This window comes from Phalacrocorax aristotelis, chromosome 1 (assembly GCF_949628215.1).
Source record: "Phalacrocorax aristotelis chromosome 1, bGulAri2.1, whole genome shotgun sequence".
In the NCBI taxonomy this organism is placed as follows: Eukaryota; Metazoa; Chordata; class Aves; order Suliformes; family Phalacrocoracidae; genus Phalacrocorax; species Phalacrocorax aristotelis.
In genome coordinates, this window is record NC_134276.1 from 143,110,095 (window position 1) to 143,133,923 (window position 23,829).

General features: G+C 35.6%; 1 protein-coding gene across 3 annotated transcripts in view; it reads right to left on the reverse strand.

Moving 5' to 3' along the window:
• Nucleotides 1-273: 273 nt before the first annotated feature.
• The window catches only part of BMAL2 (basic helix-loop-helix ARNT like 2), a 38,044-nt gene continuing 14,488 nt past the window's right edge, over nt 274-23,829 (reverse strand). Inside the window, exons 5-17 of one of the 3 annotated variants that reach the window (XM_075113452.1) lie at nt 22,150-22,307; nt 19,893-19,972; nt 19,040-19,132; nt 16,900-17,017; nt 15,946-16,077; nt 14,025-14,265; nt 12,988-13,094; nt 12,256-12,406; nt 11,017-11,072; nt 10,101-10,209; nt 5,614-5,701; nt 3,797-3,905; nt 274-2,527 (exon numbers count right to left, since the gene is read on the reverse strand). In XM_075113452.1, coding sequence (XP_074969553.1) covers nt 2,391-2,527; nt 3,797-3,905; nt 5,614-5,701; nt 10,101-10,209; nt 11,017-11,072; nt 12,256-12,406; nt 12,988-13,094; nt 14,025-14,265; nt 15,946-16,077; nt 16,900-17,017; nt 19,040-19,132; nt 19,893-19,972; nt 22,150-22,307 — 1,579 coding nt within the window. In that variant the 3' untranslated portion in view covers nt 274-2,390. Of the gene's footprint in view, nt 2,528-3,796; nt 3,906-5,613; nt 5,702-8,837; nt 8,994-10,100; nt 10,210-11,016; nt 11,073-12,255; nt 12,407-12,987; nt 13,095-14,024; nt 14,266-15,945; nt 16,090-16,899; nt 17,018-19,039; nt 19,133-19,892; nt 19,973-22,149; nt 22,308-23,829 lie in introns of those variants that run through there. The other 2 variants (XM_075113442.1, XR_012663650.1) reach the window with 2 other exon arrangements.

Here is a 23,829-nt window from a genome sequence, read left to right on the forward strand (position 1 = left end):
TATTGACCTGATTTAACCACATCCTATGACAATCTGCACCATGCCAAGAAAAAAACCTGTCCAGATCTTACTAGAATTGTATTGCTATACGAACAGAAGTAAGCACATGCTATCTGAACTTTATTAAAAAGATGTATTAATTTCATCACAAATATTTTCAAGTGACGCTTGTTCTTGTAAGACTGTTTTAAACCAGAAAAATTCACAAATAGTAAAGGGAGAATCTAAGAAATTAATTGAGAGCCACAATATTGATCAATGACCACAAAAGACTCAAATTTACATTTTTGTTTTTATTTTTTTAGGGAAATCCAAGAAGAATCAAAAAATAGTGGTTTGACTCTGAATGGTTATACAAATCTTGTGAAAGAATAAATATGCTCCTTCAGTAACAATATCTGCACCATTTTCAAGCTAATCCAGTTAAAGAAAGCATGTTGAGGAAAGTCTGTATAGTTTTAAGTTATTTATTTACTCGTTTATCTGTGTTAGCTACAGTATTTGTTATACTTAGAATTTATTTCTAGAATGAAATAGAAAAAAGAAAATACATACCACAATGGCAAAATTTGAAATTCTCAGATTTCATTTATACAAATAGAGTTCTACCAATTCTTAGAAAGTACCTGTTTATTTTTTCACTTTGCTCCATGATACAGCCCAAAATTCATTTTCTGTGAAGAAACAGAAAATTTTATTCTAATACAGCTAGAGAACAGATAATTTTGGCCCCATGTCTGTAGGAAAAAAAGATTTGAATGCAGAAAATTACATGCAAGTTAAATGTAAAAAAAAAAAAATCTATGGACTTAAAAAAAAAATACCCAACAAGCCTTTCTAGAACACCTGGACAAGATGTTGCCAAAAAATTCATCATTTGTAAAACGATTCATATCTATAAGATATAAAGCTGCTCTGTCAAAGCATAGGAAGTCAGTGCATGACAAAATTCTGTATTCATTCAGGAAAGGGTAGTTATCCAACAGTAGAAGTGTGACATCTAGTGGCTACTACATCTATTTGTTCACACACTTCAGCCTTCATAAAACGGTCTGAAACAGGCTACCTATAGCTCACCTTGAGTGTTAAAACAAATGCAATAGTGCTTATGGTGGCACCTGTGTTTAAATGCCTGTATTAAAAATACGCACATGTATCAAATATCTTCAAATGCTTTCCTTACCCAAATAAAAAAAATCCAACAGAAAAGTTATGCTTTTATGATATATAATCGACGCAAAAATTTGTCTAAACCTTTAATACCAGAGATAAAAAGATCCACTTCATATATTAATGCTATATTGTTCTAACACAGCCTCTTAAGTGCCACATTCTTGAGCAATTTGCTGTAACTGCGATACAATTCTTGCAAAAGCTGTCCCCCAAAAGATCATCCTATATAGTACTTACTTACAGACAGCACTATATTACAGAAATATTTTTAAAAGTCACAGACTCAAGCAATAGAAAATCACCCTAATCTCTCCAAAAACATAGAAACTATAAAAGATACTGTAGAATTTTAAGATTTTTTCACTAACAGACAGCGCTGGCCTCACTCAGCCACCAAGAAAATCTATCCAAGCTTCTCTAGTGATGAGACCGAAGCGCTTTATTACAGTTATAGCATTACTTTTCTTAGGTTCTATGCACTGCCCCTCTAAAACTACACCACAAATAATACGAAATAGTAATTAAGATTTTGTTGCTCTTTTCTTAGACCCTTATCATGTTTGCATACTGGGGAAGCGACTATTTTTCTCAAATCTTCTGATTTGAGAAATTATTCTCAAATTATCTTCTGATCGTTATGGTGATCTAATTCAAATCCTTGCTCCCATACTGTATGCTTTATTTTCATTTTTGACTAAAAAAACTTGCACTTCTGAAAAGGGCAAGGAATCGCAATACCTTATTTTACAACTGTAGTGTGTGCAAATCATCATTTCAATTAAATTTAATAGTTACAAATATTCTTATATGTATAAGTACAGTAGATTCTACAGAAAGTAACATGGATAATCAATTGTTTGAACTGTTTGAAACAAAAACAATAACAGTATTAAAATTAAGAAAAAATATTCCTGTACATTGTACAGTACCTTTTGGTTAAAGCTTCTTAGCAAAAATATAGTAATGTGTTTTAAGCATTCCAGTTACAGATAGTTCAATACTAAAATTTCAAGGTTTCCCCATCATGAAAAAAATATTGCATTTTTCCGTAGGTGCAGCAGAAACTGTCTCTCTCTGAACAAGGCTTCAGTCTTTAAAAATATAAACACTAAGCATGAATTTAAATGAAACATTAGAAAATTACAATACAGTACTGAGGATGTACGGTTGTTGTGCATTACGGATTTTACATTCCTTCTTGTTTTGAAAAAGCAAAACTAGAGAGCCCATTGTATATCACTGAGTTCAGCTGGATCCCCAAGTCCTCCATCAGCCTCCAAATAATTCATAAGAGCTGTCATAGCAGTGTCATCATTTTCACATATGGCATCAAAGTCCAGCTGAGAATTACCACCTATAATATTATTAAAACATTAGTGTATGTAGTACAAAGCATGAAAAATATGGTGACTTTCAACATGTTTGTTTCTAACCAGCATTTTCCTTTGAAGGCGAGCCTAACATTTACACGTAAATGTTAAAACAAAATTAATAGAAACAATGGCTATCTGCAGACAGTTATAAGGACGTACATAACTTGATTTAAGACGACTTAGATCTTGCCAATCCATTGGTCTACCTCCAACTGCTAGCTCACAAAACTTGTATCCATGCAGCACAGTTCATGTTGCTGAAGCAGAAAACTGCTTTCTATTTCATATCACCTTAGTGGAAACACAATCATATACCTCAAGTCTCATCTGATGTACTGTGCTGGATGAACTCCTGAAACCTTACAAGTTACTATGTTAGCTCTAGAAATCAATGCTATACCCTTGCCTTTAACAATAGTAAGGTAAAATCCTTTAGTGTCAGTGAAAGAAGTTTCATTGCCTATCTTTGATAAATGTTGTTGGGTTTTTAGTTTTTTTTTCCAAACCCTTATTTGGGGATTAGGGTTTTTTTTATATATATAAAGGCCTCATAGCTAAACTAGAAGAGAGCTATAGGTAATAAATAAGTAAATAAATAAAGCTCTAGTAACTGAAATAAAAGGGGACGGGAAAGTTTCTAAGAGCTGAAACACAGGATAAGCATAAACACTGCTTTTATAGCACTTGGCCTTTTATGTTAAAAATAATACAGCGGCATTCTCCTCTTACAGGGTCAGGGAATCCTATATTCAGACAAACTGCTGCCTTAGTGCTTGCTTGAAGGAGGGGAAAGAAAAAAAAATTCGTTTCTGAAACATTTTGACTAGCCCATTGTATTGTCTATCCATAGCTTGCAGTTAGGAAAGAGACAAAGTGCTAAAAGGACAATAGTTAACAAATTACAACCAGTTCTCTTACACTGCACTGAAATACTTTTCCTTACCCATCTCTCTTTCCTGGAGAGAGAACTAGTAAGTACCTAATTAAAACTGTAGCATGCAAGAATGGGATGGTAAACTTCTGTTACAGGACATTATTTTTGTTATGAGATTCAATCACTGATCAAATGTTGCTGTTTGCCTTCCAGTGATAATACATCTGTTTTATGAGTCCTCCCATCTTCAGACAGGCAGACAAATCTCTTCACAATTTATACATAGTTGCAAAGTGGTGCAGTCAAAATTACACCATTTATCAGAAATATCTTTCCCTGCTACTCCCAAAATACCCACAAGAGAAACAAATCTTACTGAGGAGAGGTTCATTGTTGGGAAATGGAATAGCACCCTGGTTTTGTTCTGGAGTCTCTAGAACTTCTGTTTCTGAAGGACATAACTGAATCAACTCTTTATTTGGCATCTGAAAGAACAGAAGCAGTAAAAGGGACAGGATTAAATCCCAAATTTAGTCGCAATTATTACATTACAGAAACATAAATTGCTGTCAAATTATTAAGAACTAAATAGAGTAAATGAAAAAAATATGCATCAACAGGCAGATCTACTGCATTTAAAAATATTTTTCTTTAGAAGTTCACATAGCACTGGACTTGGCTTAAACAAAAGGTGCTACTTACACATCTGTCAAGGTACTTCACAGTGATGGCATTTGCTTTATTGAGAGTCTAATTCAATATTCAGCAAATAAATCTGCACAACGAAGTGTACTGGTATATACTTTTCATATCTAGTACCATAAACTACAAGTTCCCAGTGACATCATGTTTGTCAATGTCGACACATTCTAGCTGAAAGATTAAAAAAAAGACCCTCATGCCTCCCATGTTCTATATGCATTAAACTACATGAATTATAAACTTGTATCTTTTCTATTATCTTGCATCTTGTTACCGTCATGATAAAAAACTAAGTAGTTCTAAATTACTTTTTGCACTTTGGAAAAATGAGGGTAGCAACAGTAGTGATGGAAGTCATTCTAACCCAAATGTACCGGAGAATATTTTTTTTCCCATTTGTTTCATATAACACAATACATGTAATTTTGTAGGATAGATTTCTTGGCTTGCCTGACTTCTACTAGGAAATGAATAAAGTTGAAATGCTTTACAAAAACCTTTTAGGAACAAAGGGGATACCCCAAAGCACAAAATAAAGAAAAACCTTCAATTAATACAATGAAGTTGTCCTTATGATGAGATGCTGCACGATTTAGAGAGTTCAGTATATATAAGTCAACCAACTCTTAGAGAGAAAGACCTGTGGTAAGGGAGGGGAGAACTGATCATAAAAAAGGGAGAAAGCCAGAACAATCCCTCATCGAGAATAGTATTGTTAGGAAATCCAAATTGCAATGGGAAGGTAAACTGTCTTCAATTGGAAAGAAATCTACATTCAGGGAAATGCTGATAGAGAAGTAAATGTTTGTTCATAAAGTGCACAATATACAACATACAATATACCTGGGTTAAAAATGTTAGTTATTCCATAGCTGTGATCAATAACTGTGATAGTTATAGTTTGTGGTGTTACCAGCACAACTAGATTAATAAACCAGCATATTCTATCAATTTTTAGAAGACTACTGAAATACCTTCGAAGTAAAAATTTTAAATGTTTCAAAACTGAAATCATACAGCATAGGTTTTAAAAAGGGTCTTCGAGAACATTAAAAGTACAAGTGAGAGAAAACAAGAACTGGTATTTTATTTAGGTTGTCAAACTGAACAGGTGGAAACACTTTTACTCCTGACAGTTACTTATCAAAAGCTTTAACTCCAATTCCAGAAGAACCTCATCACATGAATCACACTTATATTTAGCATATTTGTAGAGCTTCAGCAGGGATCCTAATAACTGAGCGGAGACTGCAGTCCTCTCAGCCTCAGGGATAGCTCCCTTGAGGCTTGAACTGATGCCCCTGCAAATCAGGCTGGAACTTCTGCTGCTGGCACATCTCTCAAAAGCCTTTCATAGCTGCAAGGTAGTTGGCAATCCCTTACACGTTCTCTCACAAAAACACAAGTCAGGGTAATTTGGTTCAAACAGGCTTTGAGCTATCTGACATCAACCTTTCACTTTTAGATTTTTACAGGCAGTGACATACTCACATTGCTGCAGTTTACAGTTAAAGCTGGAGAAGGTGACTTTCTCAAGAGATCTGATGGACTTAACTCCCCAGATGGTGAAGAACGCAACCTAGAATTGTACATGTTTAGTTGATTTACCAAGTCACATTGATCAGACACCAAAAAAATATGGACACCTTGCTCCCATCTCCCCCTGCTCCTCCTGACTCCCAAAGCACAAACCTATAGAAGAACTGGGGTGCTCTGGATGCTTCTGTTTCTGTCATTTCCTCAGATCCAAAATGTGATAAGGGACTGGAGGAATAAACAGCCTATCTTAAATAGGTCGAATTATCTGCATGGAATATTTGTTAGCTCCCTACATTCCAATATGCACGCACCATTTAATAAGCAGTGCTGCCATCTCTAGAAGACGTGACAAACTCCAGATTGAATATTTATAGAACTGCTGTAACTGAAGTGATCGTTCATCAGATGCTAATTCAATTCAGATACGCTTGTAAATAGAGCTGTAGGCATAGTCCTGACATTTTTAGAAATACTTGGGTGATACCTGAGGCACATCTTGAGAAGAATTGTGTGCCTTACTGATATTAAAAAAATGCAGAGAGCAGATTCAGGTAGTAAATGCACTCACCCTACTGGATTATGTTTGTTGTCACAAAGTTAATTGATGAAAACCAGCTGGTGTTAGCCTCTGTTGATCACTCTTTTGTCTAATTTTGATTGCCTCAGTGTGTGCAAGATAGTAACTTGAGTTCATACAAAAGAAAAATTAATAAATAGCACGAAGTTCTAGTCTTTGGCTGGAAGGAAATGCAGCCTTGTTCTCAGCAATGATTCTGGAAAAGTGACTACATCTGGGTGCAAGCAGCTACATCCAGACACCTCCAGAAATATTCAGTTGTTACTGATGAGGCTTTCATCAGTATGAGGCCTGTATTAGTGAATACCTCTTCCTCTTCTAGAGACAAAAATTTGTTTATTTTCCCCAAAGGTACAGGACTGTAGCATGAATATGATGCCAGAGATCTCAGTTACACAGTGCAACTGCTCCCTTCCATAGCTGGCTTCTTTTCAGAACTGCCCTTCCTTTGGATACAGAGTTTACCTTATTCTGCATGACTTCACTCTTAACCTTTACTTTCACCTGCATAGCAACTTCCTGGGCTATTAGTTTCAACACAAGTTTATTTTGCAACTTCCAGTGTCCATGGACAACTGAGATCACTGAAACAAACACACCTGCACAAGACTAAAATGGCTCAGATCACTGTGGCTGATGAAGCTGGCAAGCAAACCATTTTTCCTTTCATGATCTTGTGATATTTGGTCTATTAGTTGAGAAATAAGGTGACTGTTGCCAAAGAAAGCAATATAATGTTGTTTCATTTACTAACCAGTGTTCAAGATGTGAACATAGCTGGGAAAACCACTAAGGTCAATCAATGACTTGAATAAGACTACCTGATGCAGCTTCTTGAGGCATGTGCTCATCACTGCCAACACTTTCACAAATGTTTGTCCTGGAAAGTAGTTCTTTGAATCCAGAGCTTGTAGGTTTTTATTTCTCCTGGCAGCCTCACTTTTTAAATTAGAAGCAAGTCTGAACTATCACTGTGATCTTCCTGAAAAGATGTTTTGGTAAATCAAACAAACTGGGGTAAACATCCTGCTGCCTTAAACAGCTGCTCCATAAAGAAGTACATACTTCACTAATACAATGAAATCAAGACACCTACAAAATGAATCTCTGACAGATAGGAAGGTATGCATCATGAGCTTCAAGCTTATGATAGGCAGACAGACAGAAAGAAAAATATGCCAGTGTTAATACTATGGAAGCTGAACTTTTTGATAAATAAGCTCAATTTCTGTAATGTCTGTAGTGGACTAGAAAAACCTATTCTTCTTTTGGGATTAGGAAGCATATGAAATAATAAATATTCCTCTGAAATATCCCTAAAGAGGCCTCAGTCATATCTGCCTCAACTGTACAGCTGAATTCCATTTAAACAGACAAAAAAAAAAAATCCCACTCCTACAAAATAAAAAATTTTCCCCCAAATTAGGGAGACTCATTCAGTACCATAACTTCTTCTCCAAATTCCACAATTCTTTCTGTTGTAATGGATTCTTCCGTTTCCTAAGATTAGAAGAGAGAGACTTTGCTCTCTTGTGACCTGCTGAACTGTCACAAGAGAGGAGTAATGGTTTGATCTTCATTAAAAGATCTCAAAATTTCCCTCTGTCACTTAGGAAGATACTGCTTCTGAAACTGTTGCCTCTGTAGCAATATGAAGAGAAAGAGCATTGCTTGTGGTTCTTAAAAACACAGACACCAGAACTTTCAAAGGGTAGCTTTGAAGGGAACTTTCCCAGAAATGTATTTATTCTTTCATCATCCAGTACATTTATTATTCATCTACTTACTGGTTTCCTTAAGCTGATGACACGTATGCTCACATAGATGAGCATTTTCAGCAAAGGTCAGGTGTTCTCAGTCAAGAACATCACATTGAGCTGACTGAAGTGTCTAAAACAAGAATCAAATTAACCTCCTGGGTCATGCCTGGATATTAACCATCAGACATGAGAACTTTGCCAACTTACTCTGTCTCCAGAAAGATGTAATAAAAAGTGACTCTCCTTCCCTCTACAGGTGCTACTGATGAGAGGACATTAACAACGGTATTACCAAAATGTAACATCCCATCTTCACTGTTGAGGGTATCGATCCTTTTTTTGTTGCCAGTGCTTTTCCTCATCCTTGCTGGATAATCCCAGCAACCTGCCAACATGCTGTGGGATGGATTTTTAATTTTTTTTTTTTTTGAAGTAGCAATCTTTTCATCCCATCGCAACTAATAAGCCAGGCTACTACTGAAACAGCAGAAGCTGACTATGCTACAGCCTATTGGCATGTGTATATATTGGAAGACAGGAGGCTGGAATGCAGCCCTGCAGAAAGAGATCTGAGGGGTTTGGTTGATGGTAAGCTCAATGTGAGTCAGCAACGTGCACTGGTAGCCGAGAGGGACTATAGCATCCTGGGGTGCATTAAGCACAGTATAGCTCACTGGTCAAAAGAAGCAATTGTCCCACTAGACTCAGCATTGGTGTGGCCTAACCTTGAGTACTATGTGCAGTTTGGGACTCCACAATATAAGATAGATAGAAAAATACAAGCACGTGTCCAAAGAAGGGCAAGACAGATGGTGAAAGGACGAGAGGGCATGACTTACAAGGAACAGCTGAAGATATTAGGTTTGTTCAGCTTAGAGGAGAATGAGATGTGACCTCATTGGTGTCTACAACTTCCTTATGAAGGAGAGCAGAGAGGGAGGTGCTGATATCTTCTCTCTGCTGTCCAGTGACAGGACATGGGCAATGGCTTAGAGCTGTATCGGGGAAGATATAAGGAAAAAGATCTTCATTGAGAAGATGGTCAAGCACTGGAACAAGCTTCCCAGGGAAGTGGTCCTGACCTCAAGCCTGTTGGTGTTCAAGATGTGTTTGGACAACACTCTTACATATATGGTTTAACTTTTAGGTTGCCCTATGTAGAGTCAGGAGTTGGACTTGATGATCCTCATGGGGCCCTTCCAACTCAGGATATTCTGTGATATGAAACTATTCCTTATACCTCTACCATTGTTTCTAAAACTGGTGTAGTTCTTCCTAGGAGATTTAATATTACTGCTTTTTCAAGTCCAGTTGCAAAAAAGAACAACATGGGACCTCAGAACATAAGTTTCCTGGCATTCCTTTACCTGGAACTGAAAGAATAAGATCTGAAGTCTAAGGGACAGCTTCATTATCCAAATTTAACACTTGGATAACTTGTCCTGTGCTGATGAGATGATAGTACCATTATCCTAAATTTGACCTTAGAAAAGTGGTTGGACCTTCTGATGAAGCCTTAACTCCTCGAAGAGTTGCGACTGAAAACAGACTTTTTCTGTGCATGTGCATCCCAAAGTCCTGTAATTAGCTGGCTCACGAGATTTTTTAAAAAAGTGTTCTTAAACAACAAACACTTTTTGTTCAGGATAATCAGGAAAGGGACAAGGCAGGCTTGAAAGCACTCCACTGGGGACTGCTTCAAGGAAAGTATTCCTAGCAGAGTGACGCTCTCAGAAAAATATAAACACTATTCACAGACAATTGCTTTTTCATTCCTGAATGATATATCTACCCATTTCAACATCATGTGAAGAAGCTGCATCACAGTAACGCTTTTGAGGTTGTAGTTAGTAATACTTTCATTAACAAAGAAAATTGCATGCTCAGGACAACACTATTTATCAACACCAGTGATGTGTTCTGCCATGCATGAGACTAACATTGAGTTATAACTGGTATCTCATAATGCCACTGCTTAAACTAAGAATGTTTTATACATAAAACACCACAAAAATGAAATTTGAACAACCCCCACATAATCACATATCAAACTCTTCTCTCTCTTTTAAGTAAAGACTAACATATGATGTTAAGTTTATTACCTTTGCAATTCTAATATTTCATTTGCAATTTCAGTTCCTATACTTCCAGCACCAAGAACTGTTCCAGAGGACATTCCAGGTACACTTACTAAAGACTGTTTTACAGCATCTACAGTTTAAAAAACAAAATAAAACCTTAGGTTTGTAACAGTGTCAGTACACAGCAAGGAATAATCACCTCAAGGATTCATTTTAAAGCAGATTTTGTTCTGTATGTCTTATTTTCAGAAATTAAATTCCTTAAAACACTAACTCATGGGGGAGGGTGTTGTAAGTCTCATTTGAAATATAAAGATAAGTGATTAATATATTTGTGGAAATTGCTGATCTCTGGTAATGAAATGAGCTTTAATCATTACCACCTCCAGTCTCTCACAGACAATGCAAAACACAAGAAAAACCACCCTTGTATTTTTCACAAACTAAAATCACTTATTAAAAAGAACAATTTCAAAAGCAAAAATAAAAAAACCTTATAGCAAGATGACAAAACAGCATGTAGAAATCAGAATCTATGCATAGCAGAAAAATATTAACAAGATATATCTCAATATCAGTATCACTTTATATTCTATAGGTAAACTCAGACAGTAGAATTTCATTTCTTCAGAAAACCAGGCAAAATACGAAGGGGGTCTGTGACAGAAGCATAATATCCTGTCAACTAAAATTCTAGCTATAGTAGAAGCTGCTAGAAAGAAAAGATATGCTATAAGCCCTTCTGATCACAGTTATGTGAATGGTATGAATTAGCATGCTGTGTGTAACTAGAAATTGTCACCAGAATTAGCTTTAAAAAAAAAAAATCCTTCCTTGTACAACAACCTAGAATAAAAATTCCTCGATTGAATAAATCTAAAATTGTAATGATTGATCAGGAGATGGTCTTATGATAACTGTAAGAAGTAACACTTGCCTTCTGCAGGCTGGGAACCGTGGGGGATCTGTTCTTCAGCTGACTCATTATGACCTCTGAGATTTAAATAAATAAACAAACAAAAAAAATCAGCAAGTTTTTCAAAGGCAAAACCCAGCAATTTACATTTGATTTCAATAACACTTTAAACAGAGTAAAAACTAGCATCCTCAAAGTAGTAAAAGAAAAATGATATTCCTCATATGTTTCAATGTTCAATCCTTTGTACTGTCATTTCTGAAGCACTGGGTGAAATATTAATTTCTACTTATTCTCCAAATTAGTGGCCTGTCTTCTTTTAGTTGTCTGTGTTCCATGACAAGAGAACAAGGCTACCATTTTCACTCCTAGGAAGGAGACTAGTTAACCAGAAACAACTGCTACAAGGACAGGTTAGTGGATACCTTCTGCAGCAGCTGCTGCCTACCCTTCCTCCTCCAGACAGCCGCAGATGCCCGGATCTCCAGGGCAGGCAAAAGTGGCCTTTGGCTGTTGGGCAGCATAGACTGTCTTAACTGCTCTTCTCTGTCTTCGAGATATGAACTAGCTACAGAATGAGTACAAGGCCCCCTTGACAACTTGGTTTAATGGAAAAGAAATAAATCCCCTCTGTCCCCCTCTCAAAAACCCAGTCATTGGCAGAGACCCTCAGTATCATTGGAACAATGCAAATTACAGCTCCATTGCAACACACAGAGAGTGAAAAAGAAGAATTAAAAATAGAGAACGAAGATTTAAACACACATTTACTGTCTCACAGGCTCCACCCTTGAAATCAATTCAGTAAGTATCTTTTTATCCTGCCTTGCATTTCTACGATCTATCAATTATGCTTCTTCACATTGTGACACATGGGTAGGTAGAACAGCACTTAAAATCACGTCAACTGACACATGCAGTCTTGTAAATCACAGAAGGAAAAGCAGAACTAACTTCACATTTCCAGTTATTCATACCTACTTCTCTTAAAAAGATCCTTCTTCCCTTAATAATAAACACTTTCGCCTCATTTTTTCTACTGGAAATAGCACAGTTCTCAGAGTTAAATCCAAGACTTAAGACTGAAATAAAAATAACTGGTAAATGCAAAAAAAAGTTCTTCCAGGTTACTCAACTACTTTCTGTGCAGTATTGATATTTTCTAGTCTCGTTCTGCTTCTTAAACAGGATGCTTTCTGTTAATGCTAACTGTAATTAAGACAAAAAACAACATGGGAATTCATATTATTATTTACTCACAATACCACAGTGTTGTTTGATACAATGTACTCCAGTTCTTTGGTCCACGGATTCATGAAACTAAACCACTGACTCTTTAAAGTGAGAAAAGTCCCATCTTTTGCTCTAAATTTGTAGGAATTTGTAAACACTTTTTCTTTATTCTGCAACACTAGATAAGAAAGGGAAGTTGTAATCACCATAGGTATACTTAGAAAGATAAAGTTAAAAAGAAATCGTTCTGTAGCATCATAAAACCGAAATGGTTTTGATGGCCAGAAATACAAATCAAATGCCAGAAAAACTGACAGGACCGGACCCCTGCTAAAACCAAACTACAGTTTCAGCAATTAATCCTATATTAAAGCCCAAGTACTAAGTTTCTGCAAACCACTAGTAGGGAGACTCCTGACTTGGTGAACTTTCATAATCAGTGTCTTTAAATGACATGATTAGGCACATTTGCTCTTCAGGACTCCTTTGTAATTCTTACAAAGAACTGAAGCAGGGGGTTGAAAGAAGCATTATTACCTTGTAATTAAAGCACAGCTTCAAGACCCAAGGCAACAGAAGTTTCTCCCTGCTTTTATTACAAGCTTTATGGGGGCATGTCTTAATGCAGACATAGAAAAGGACAATGCTAAGATTGTTTAATGTAATTAATTCTCAGCTTCTCGTTTTTTTGATTCATACTGCTTTCACACAGCAGTTACATGTATTATATGTAATCTGGGAGGAACAATTATTTTTTACCTTCTTTATGTTTTTCAGCTAGATGATTATGATCATCTTGATGGCAGTACTCGTAACAAGATGTTCCTAGAAGCTCTTGTGGCAGATACCCTAAAATTGCTGTTGCACTGTTAGAAATAAAAACATGAACTACAGCGGAGTCAAGCAATTACAAAGCTTGTTTTCTTCGCTATCAGATAGCAGAAAATTAATATTTAAATAAATGTTTGTATTCATATTTGGGGAAAGATATGGCATTAGTATAGCTCTAAAACAACAGGAAATATTATTCACTGCAAGTTATCAATTTGCAATGAATGGCAATTCAAAGACAAAATAACAGCATTTAAGCATGCAAACCACATGTACACACAAAATATTTATGATCGTAGGTCTTCCCATTAGCCAATCAGGGTACTGGTGACACATAATAAAGGCATTTAAAAAATTTCATAGTTGAATTTTGCTCTGCCACTTTAAGGAACAGGTTTAAACTGACACTTTTAGATGAAAGACAAGATGACTGAAAGCAATAAAAGCTTCCAGTGACAATATGAAATTCAAAATGCAAAGCGGTAACTCAGTCTGTACAACAAATAAAAGTCTGTTTAAGAATGTTCAGAAAATAGGAACTTAGCTTTTATTTCTTATGAAATAATTTGGTACCTCATTCAGATATAGTGTATGTGCTCCAAACAGTAAGATTTTAAGAAGTAATAAACACTTAATGAAAAATTATTAAGTCCTATGCAGAGCTATGAAGTTCTAACTTGAGATTTTTCTTTATGAATAAACACATCAGTGCATTTTACGTCATACTTGAATCTTGCTAGCTCATCTTTTCCTATAGAATGATACACTTACTTTTATACATTATGTTTTCTGTTTGACAAAAAAAAAAAAGCCCAAGTACTCAGATTCAGAATGAACTGCTTTCTGTGTACGGCACCTAGAAATTCTACCCTGCTTGAGAAATCACAGTTCTGACAGAAAGTATTAGAAAATTTAACTCGTGGTGTCATTTTCATTTTCTCTTCACTAAAGAACAAAATGCTTACCGCTGATCTACATAAACAAATTTTCCATCCATGGCAAATCGTGTAACAAATTCTGTTGCTTTGACTTTTATCTCTCCACTCTTTTGTGGAACAATGTAAGGGTGTAACCTCCCAATTGCAACAAGACAGTTAAAGTTACTACTGTCCTTTTCTACATCATTTTCCTCTTCTACTCCCACCTCATTAGGAGGCCAATTCTTCATATACCCAGTACAGTGAATGGTACAGTATTTTCTGTGATCTAATAAAAAGAAATGAAATAAGAAGCTGTTATGGTTCAAAAAGTATACCGAATTATTTTTTTTTAAATTCTGTTCACCACGAGACCAGCAACTCTATTTTGTGCTTACTTAAAACGACTGTACAAGACTATAGATAAATTTACGGAGTATTTTAAAATTCATTTTGTACTACTACATTTTGGCTTTCCTGGAGAGAGCGATTCTAACCCTATGCAAGATTTAGGAAGATAAGTTATAGGCGTTGGCAGTTCAAACACAGTCTCACAGAAAAAAGAAAGTAAACCAAAAGTCTAGTAACCCACAGATCACTTTCTCTTTATATAGTTTCATCTGTATTGTAAATTAAAATAAACTAGAGAGGCACTCTGTAGCTTCCAAATCAATTTACCTTTTGTGAACATGATGATCTTAACATATACTTACTGCAATTGCTAAAAGAATCAGTCAAGAGAACAACCCAAAACAACCTAGCTTACTTTCTATTTATCTCAGGCTTCTGAATTCCTCAATTTTCTGGGTACACGTATTTTAAAAGGCTTAAATTACAGCATACACTATCATTTATTCCTATGGCTGGTAGACTCTGCTGCCTATAAAACATGTAAACACCCTCATACACATCAAGATGACATTATGTGTTCTACCATAACCCCCCAAAAATTGCCGAAGTATTCTTGGTATCTGTATTCTGAACAAGTTATGCTTTACTAATAAAGTAAAGTTAAATTTGACTGCATTAACCCTATCAGCTATGGAAAACATATAGCAGCTCTGTCAAATGAAAAGCTGAGTTAAACTGTGACAAAGTCACAGTAGGATGAGAGATTGTCGAAGCGCCTTTTCTCAGTACTCCATTCCTGAGACACATTTATACAAGTTAAATTCTTATCTGACCAAGTTAGTCGGCTCATCAAGGGAGAATATTCAATATACTTACAATGCAGACCTATTTTAAAATTTACTATTGTGTGGTATGTCTCAACAATAACAGGTTACATTGAAAAACGAGTAGGAGGATTTTTTGAGTCAAACAATTTCAGCACACCTTTGCAAAAATCAATACTAAGGTATCAAATAAAAGCTGGAAGTTATATTTAAAAAAGATCCATTCACTGAAAACTTGAAGAGTATACTGCTATACAGGCATACCAAAATTTGAACTAAGCTAAAATTATTGGAAAAATGAATGGAATTAACTTTATTATTAAAAGCAAAAAAAAAAGGAAAATTCATACTTTTTACATACACACAACACAAAGTAAATCAGAAAAAAAAGACAGTTTACTTTTTTCTTTTTTTTCCTTCAAAACAGTAGATTTTGCAGGCCTTATTCACAGTTATCTCCAAGATATATGTTATCTAGTTTCATTGTTCTGATTTGCTCCAGTGCTTTCAAAATTTTCCCTGAGACTTCTGAAATTTTACTACAACAGACCATGTGCTTCTAAGCAGCCACTGTAACTCAGGTTCCTCCCTCCCTCTTTTCCAGGAGCGAATAGCAAGGAGAAAGAGTATAATTAGACTGTTTCTCAAAACGTGTCTCTAGTACACATTTAAACTTCTCTACAGCTACTTTGTGAATTCAATGATAAGTACAAGGGTAACACTACTGGCTTGGAACTTAAATACACCAAGTTTCAAGACAGAAAGCCCCCACTTCATCTACACTGCTTGAATACCTTTCTTCTTTGGGTTGGGCAAGCACTCCTTTTCTTCTTTGACTGTGGTCCTACTACATTTTATCCGACAGAAGAAGGAACGTCGAGCACCAGAATTCAGTCGAGCTGGTCCAGCTTGAAAATCTGTGTGTACTTGCAAGCCAGCTTACAAAAATTTAGTTAAAGTAGTTAAAAAACCAAAATCCAGCAGTAAAACTTCAGAATACAAGGCCTTTTCTTCATTTCAGCTTCCAGCACATTCTCCAAACTCTTTAGTTGCCTAAATTTTTTCCTTACAATTGAAAATTAAGAAAGTCTAATGACTTAAATAGTGCAAAGAAAACGTGAATGTCACACATATTCCAAAATTAAAAAGAACTACCGAACTATTTCTAAACACTTCTTGATATTTTGAATGGTATTTTACTAAATATGCTTTATAAACTTTCACCTTCTATATGGTACAAGGAAGAACTGCAAAGATGCTTATAAAAGCCAGCTATAAAATAGCAATTAGCTGCACAGTACCTAACATTTTTCATATTAGAATTAACTGTAAACAAAATAAGATTTGGTTAAATTAGGATTGACACTTAGCATTTTCAGAGAAGACAGTGATTCTTGATATTGAAGTATTTTATCCCATGTTCAACTACATCAGGTCTTTTGTATTGACAAGACCTATCAAATACAAGAAAAAAAAGTAGTATGCCTGGTAGGAAGAATGTCAGACCACATCTTGGTAAATGTTTAACAGTGCAAATTTCAGTCATTCTTATTATCTAAATAATGGGCTAGCTTTTAACTGTAAGTGCACTCTAAGCAGCAGATAAGCATTCAAATGTTTGGTTCATAGAAATTATACCTCAAGTTTGTACATCCATACCCATACGAACACATGAATATGTCCTGCATAATAACTAAGCCTATTAACGTATCTTTCAAAAAATCTGAGCACATTCAAATATTACTTACTTTTCCCATCTATGAGCTTCTCCCTAGGAGAGATATCTGAAGAAGAAAGTTGCTCCTTAACTTTTGCAACATCTTTTGGATGCAAGTAATCAAACAAACTTTGTCCAATTAAACTGGCCTATTAAAAAAACCAACAAACAACAAAAACACCAAAACCCAAAAGGTGTAAGAACCACATGGTTTTAGAACAGAATGCCATACACATTAGTTATCTCAGAAAAACAACTTTCCACACCATTAAAGTCAAATACTACAGTTACTCTAAACATCAATATTTTGATCCCCATTTAATTTCCCATTGTTTAATATTATTTTTATAAAAACAGGGTAGAAAACCCATAATTTTTTTCTTTCTTTTTGCAAAATCACATATTCAGTTGGATATCGAAAAACAGTTCTGTAAAACCAAATGTTTTACTTATGTACATAACACCATTCCTGACCCTAGCCAAAGAAGGTTACACACAAAGTAACTCCACTCACAGATTACTGGTGGGAGGGAAGGTTGGGAAATAGGAAGAAATATTCAAGCCACTTAATGACTGAGCTCTAAGTTGTTGGACAAAATGGTACCACTGAGCCAAGAGCTGCCTGGAAGCAGGGGTCAACTCACTTCAGCGCTCCTTAGTAGGGGATATTTACAGGAATCTCTCTAGCTGGGATCCGTTCAACCTGCTGACTCTGCTGATCCAAAGTAACTGGACTGCTGCACTACTGCAGGCAGCACCACTTTCCTTTGAAACAGGAAGGAATTCTCACAGAAGTAGGCTAGGCTTTTTTGTTTGGTTGTTTTTGGGTTTTTTTGATTCCTTACCTTCACCACAGCAGGTCAAATCAATGGGTAGAAAGGAGCTGTGTTGACAAGCAGTATTCTAGATTCAAATTGCAACTCATTTTGGACCCACGCCACTTGCTATGTGATCACTGTATACATAAAGGGGAGCACTTTTCCAGGAAGCCAGAGTCAGAAATGGGTTTAATGAAAAGCTCCTAAGAAAGCAGGATAAACACAGAGCCTCTTTCATTTGCCCAGTCCCCATCCAACCCTAACGCAAAGGGAAAATGCTGAGTGCCACTGAGAAAGGCTAACAGCAGCCTTGTCAAAATATATAGGTGTAACAGATAGGCTGCAGGATGCGATTCATAACCTAGAATGATTCCCAAATAAGCTAATAAATTCATGGGTTAAGTCAGTCACGTTCTCTGAATCATTTTGGCTAGAACAGGGAAGATCTTATAGGTCTGGAAGGAAGTATGTCTGATGTGAGAGACTCCAAAAGGTACGTTTTAGTCCTTGAGCTAGTGAGAAGTGTTAAAAAAATCATCTGCTCTATGCTTGTTCACATAAGATTATTCATTTCACTTAAAAATATATAGCTTTGGGGTTTTTTTTAAAATAAAAGGTAAAAAAGAATCTCTAGAAAACAGAGTCCAGATTGGTTACCCTTCCATTTTGAAGAAAATGAACATAGCACAAATGATTTCAAACTTACAGAAGCAGACAGATGGAAGCACTGGTTTAGCCTCTGTTTGTGGAACAGAAGTCATAGATACATGAACAAGTTATCATGCCTTGACTATTTGTGGTAAATGTCCATGATGTTAAATGTCAACTAATGGAAGGTGCTTATACTTTATCTATTTCTCTTATTCTGCAGGCTAAGCTAACTCACACTGTATCAGTTTCCTTCAAGTTAAGAGTATAAGCATGGATAGTTATTGCGGGTGAGGTGTTATGTAGCGCATCTGAGCATAAAGCCATTAGTAAGGAAAGCTTTAATTAACTTCCACTGCTGAACTACCGATTTTCCTTGGCCATAAAAAACCCCCCAAAATCACTTCACCATCTAATTTCTATCTCCAAGACATTTTCTTTTAAGACATCTTCAAATTATCCCTTACTCTCAGACTAGCAGTTTTCTTAAGGTTGGTCAACTGAAATTTGGTGCTATTGCTCAGGTCAGGAACACTGACTGTGCTTGCAAATATTTCAGGATATGCAGCCTTACTCTGAAGCAGGTTAAATCAAAGAAATTCCAAGAAATTATATACAGGGACTGGTCTTTAATAATATATAATAAAATGGAAAAAGTTTAAAAATTAAAGGTAAAAGCAAATCAAGAAACTTAGTTATAACCACCTGATCATAATTAAGTATTTTGCAAACTGATTCTGAGACAAACAGAATTCTTCCTCTGTTGCATCCAACCACAAATAGGAATCCATCTGCAGCCTGAAAATATAAAGATACTGTCTTTAAAAACATACAATTAAAATATACAATGAATATTGATGACTACGAGGAAGCACACTTTTAAACATGATTTTTAAAAATCAAGTAAGTTATATATCACACCAAAAAGCAAATAAGATTGCAAGGACCGAATCAGACCTTTAACTACAGACAGTCAAGGTTTTTAAGAAACACCTTTGGGAAAAGAGGTGGCCAGCTGCAAAACAGCTTAACTTGGGAGTCATCTTACAGATCCTGGCAAAGTCTGTTATTGCAGCAAAGGAAAAAGAAAATAGATGCAAATGAGAAAGGGTAACGGGGTGAGTGTACGTGACGAAGTGCGAAAACATTTACTTTCAGGTATTTTTTCTGCATCTTTTTCAAAGTACGTCTTTGAGAATTTAAATGAAGGACAGCAAACAATTGCAAGTATATTTATGCATAATTAAAAGCATAAAAAATTCTCTATACTTGCATGCAGACTTCAATATCAACGTAAAAACTTACGTATTAAATACATGGATTGTATACAGATTTATTATCCCTTCAAGGGCCGCTGTCTGCCATGCTCACAAATCATCTTCTGTAGCCTTTATGAAAAAGCCTGTAGTGTACAGCATTTATAAACCAGTATTTATCAAGTACATCAAAGCACTTGCTTCAAGAAAAAGATGGGGAAAAAAGCACATTCTAACTAAAAATTTGAGTTAATGGCAAGCTTTAATAAGTGCATCATTTAACTGAGTTTCCTTCCACTTACCCTGAGGATTAACTGTCGGAGCTCATCATCTTTTAAAAATGAAGGCTTATACCGGACTTCTGTATAGGAGCTAGTGGAACCTGGAAAATAGTTTATTTAAAGACATAGTATCAAAAGTTACATTTTAAATTTACTTTTAACAGAGTTATATTTGTTTTGTATTTTATAAATTCTCTTTGCAACCACAACAGCTGATTTAAAAAAAATTTAAAATTCTAAAAATATGAAAAATAAAAAAACTCGTAAACGTGTGTTGGTTTGAATGAATATGGGCACACAACCAGTTTTTTCTTGCCCTTTATTTAGCATAAAGCAAGGAAACTACTGTCCAGATATCTTTAATGTACTGCCAGAGAAATGGTATTATGAGAACTGAATTTTCTAGAAACATTTCATAGGCCTATTTCAGAATCCTTAACATCTGCTGAATCTGAATAATTCCAATGTTATTAACTGCTATACATAATGCTTCATTAGTGCTATATATCCAACAATCCAAAACCCACTCCATTGTAGTTAAATTTCATGTCTCACTAAATGTAAGGAGACTGACTCACTACATTTACTGTTCTAGCACCTGTGGCAAGTACTCTAAAATAATTTTTAGCCATTACAAGCATTTCCACAACTTTTTATAGGTATTTTTTGGGGTAAATAGTAGTTAAACTTTCAAAATTTCAGCATTCACTATAATTCCATATAATATCTTGTATTTTCTTAAAGTATTTGCTTTGAAGATACATTTAATAACTGTGCTGGATGGAGCCCAGTTTTCATATTCTATTGGTAAAATGGAAATATCTGAGCTGAAGATTTCCTGTAGATGCTTGTTTAAACTGCAAGGGAAATTACTGCCCTGCTAATTTGTCACATTATTTCCTTACACAAAATTCTCAGCCTGCTTGGGCCAATGAGCCTCTAGAAATCCTTTCCAACATACACTATTCTGTGGTTCTATTACTGTCAAGTCAGTAGCATAATTCATCCCTTACACTCCTTTGACTTAAGACTTAATGGGGTTCTTATTAGTTATGTTTATTCACAATAAATTTTTTTGCAATGCAGAAGTCTCTGATTTTTGCTTACAGTTGACCAAATCATTATTCTGAAACAGTGCTGCCAAAAACCCTGAAATTTTGGGTGCTGGTAATAGACCACACGATAAGCAACCTGGATTATTTTTTTTTTTAGGGGAGGGGGAAAAAAAAAATCCCAAAATGTAGCAATAGCAAAAAGAGCAGAAAGAATATACCCTGGTTTGATCCTGACACTAAACCATTCACTGAGATCCATGATGAACTTTGGTAGCTGAGTGAGGATATAAGCTTTTGGTAACTCTTTTTCTTGCTACTCTCTAACATTTAGGAGACATGGTAGTGTTGTGTTGATGGTTGGACTTGATGATCCTAGAGGTCTCTTCCAACTTTAATGATTCTATGATTTCATGGTGTTTAAGACTAACTCAAAGTTATCAACCATTCTGTTAAAGTACGTTTTGTCTTGAAACATTGCTTTTGACTACTGTTCTTGCAGGCAATAAAATAAGTTTGAAAGATGATTATGTACAAATGTAATTTTTTCTTTAGTTTTACTCAACTGGTTTTGGTTTTATGAAGTTACACTGCAAAAAGACTTAACCTATCACTGAAATGAGATCTTTGTGCTCCCTACCAGTGCAACTACTTACATCAGTTTCTTTAGGTAAGCATTTTTTGAATGGTCTTTTTCCACGATGTTGTAAGTTTCAAAGTCAACAGATAAACATGAAATTCCAATACAGAGACAAAGGGTTGATGCAATCACAAATGTGGGAATAAACAGGAGTTTGAAGACCATTTGCTTCTCTATTAGCAGCAAAGCTGTTGACATCAGTACAGCACCACAGATATTACTGTTACAGAAAGTACGACGGGAAGTGGAGAGATCACAGGACACATGCTTAATTTGGGGGCTGGAAAATAATGAAAGACAGACTTTCTTTAAAAAGAATCAAGGAGTGACTTAATTGCAAGGCATACCTTTAGCAAACAGAAAATATCAGATACTGAAAAGTGGCTTTTTTTCTCTTACACTAAGTGAAAAGAAGAAATTAACTTCTGGAAGCTACAAACATGTAAAGTTAAAGGAAGAACATATGTGGAACTGAATTCAGTAAGGAAACGGAAAATAAATGACCTCTGATTTATTTAACAAAGATGATACACAGTGTAACTCCTGATAGAACAAGGACTTTCAGGATTAGTTTCCTAAAACTCACCTTTTAAAGATTTTAAGTGTTGCACAGCCATCCGTAACACCGTAAGCTTGTCTAGCTTTCGTGCCATGGGATTGCATTGAGGTATCATAGCAGACAATTCCTCTATCAAATTATTCATTTTGTCTCTTCTTCGTTTCTCTGTTTGACTGTGAGCCTCTCTAAGAAGAAAAATTATTTTAAGAAAGGTGTAGAAGACGTGATTTTCCCCATATTATTCATCAACTCGATTTCAGGAGAGGAACATATCACAAGTAGTACTACTGCACTGGAAGTTTTTTCCATACACTACTTGTGTTTGACAATTTAATTGGATTCACTTGAACAAAGCAGAAATGGTCACAATAATGATGTGAAATACAGAGGGGGAAAAAATACCTCAAGCAACAATTTGATTATATGTGGCAGGAACAAGAGGTTATGAAGGCTTATAGAAGTTAAGTTCTTCTGGTGACCTTTGACATCCAAGTGAATACTTTGACATCTTCCTGTATACCAGAGAACTTTTGATGTCATTAGTAACCTCTGGAAGGCATTTCTGCTCCCCAGCCCAATCTCTACCTGGCCTGTGTAACTAAGAAGGGGTATTCATTTTGCTACCTCTTTTTTTTTTTTTGAAAAAAAAAAAAAAAAAAAAAAGAATGATCTAAACACTTGCTAAAGCATCTCTGAACTCTGTTTTATGCAAACCCACAACAATCTGAGATGCGCCATGTCTTCTTGTTATCTCATTACCTTAAAAAACACTCAGATTGAAGACAGACACAAACACAAGCATTTATTCATAGCACAACACAAGCAACAGACAACACATTTATAGGTGCTTAAAGGAGATGTAGTGGAAACTGAAAGAAAAAGCTACGCCTCATCTAATTTCACCAGATGTATTTCAGAAAGCTTTCCCCTTCATTCACTTGATAAGGTCGCAGAAAGGGTTTCAGCCTCTGTGCATACCTGGTGTCTCAGGTTTCACCTCTTGGTAAGCCTCTGTCCAAGAACTCAATCACAGAAAGACAGCTTCTCTTCTTGGACAGTTTTCATCAGAAAACCTCTTCTAAGGCACATGACAGTGCACATCACAAATATGTTTATATCTCAGGTCACTTTTTCTTTAATTCTTTATAGTGGAATATGTTAGCTTTTCTAGCTGATCTCCTCCCCTCTAATATCCTCTAGCAGATCAATAAAAGTAATTCATTCTATTCCCTTCCTACCCAGAAGACAAGCTAGCCACTCAGTTAAAAATGAAGATTATTTTCCTTTCCAATTGAGACCAGATGCAGTGGCAGCTAACCAAACTGAGGGACAACATGTTTTGTTAACTAATCCCCAAAACTCTTCCTCTTATGCATACTGTAACAGAAAGCATTAAAGGTAATAAATTTAACTACTCCAGGCCTGTTGAGAAAGAACAAACTACAGTTTTAAAGACCTACTCTTCTATTATTTTTATTATTTTTATTATTTTTCCCAAAAGTAAATCCCCCCTCTACACAAATAATTCTGGGTCATTCATCCAAGCAATTAGCTTTTCTCGCTCTAAAGGCTCTTTTAAAATTCAGTTTATTAGTTATTCTTAGCTCTGCAGGTTCACCCAACTTCTCCTTTGTGTCAGGTAGGAATAGTTAAGTAATATATTGCATATGCTCGTTGAACTGTGAACCTCAGGAAGACAGATACAAA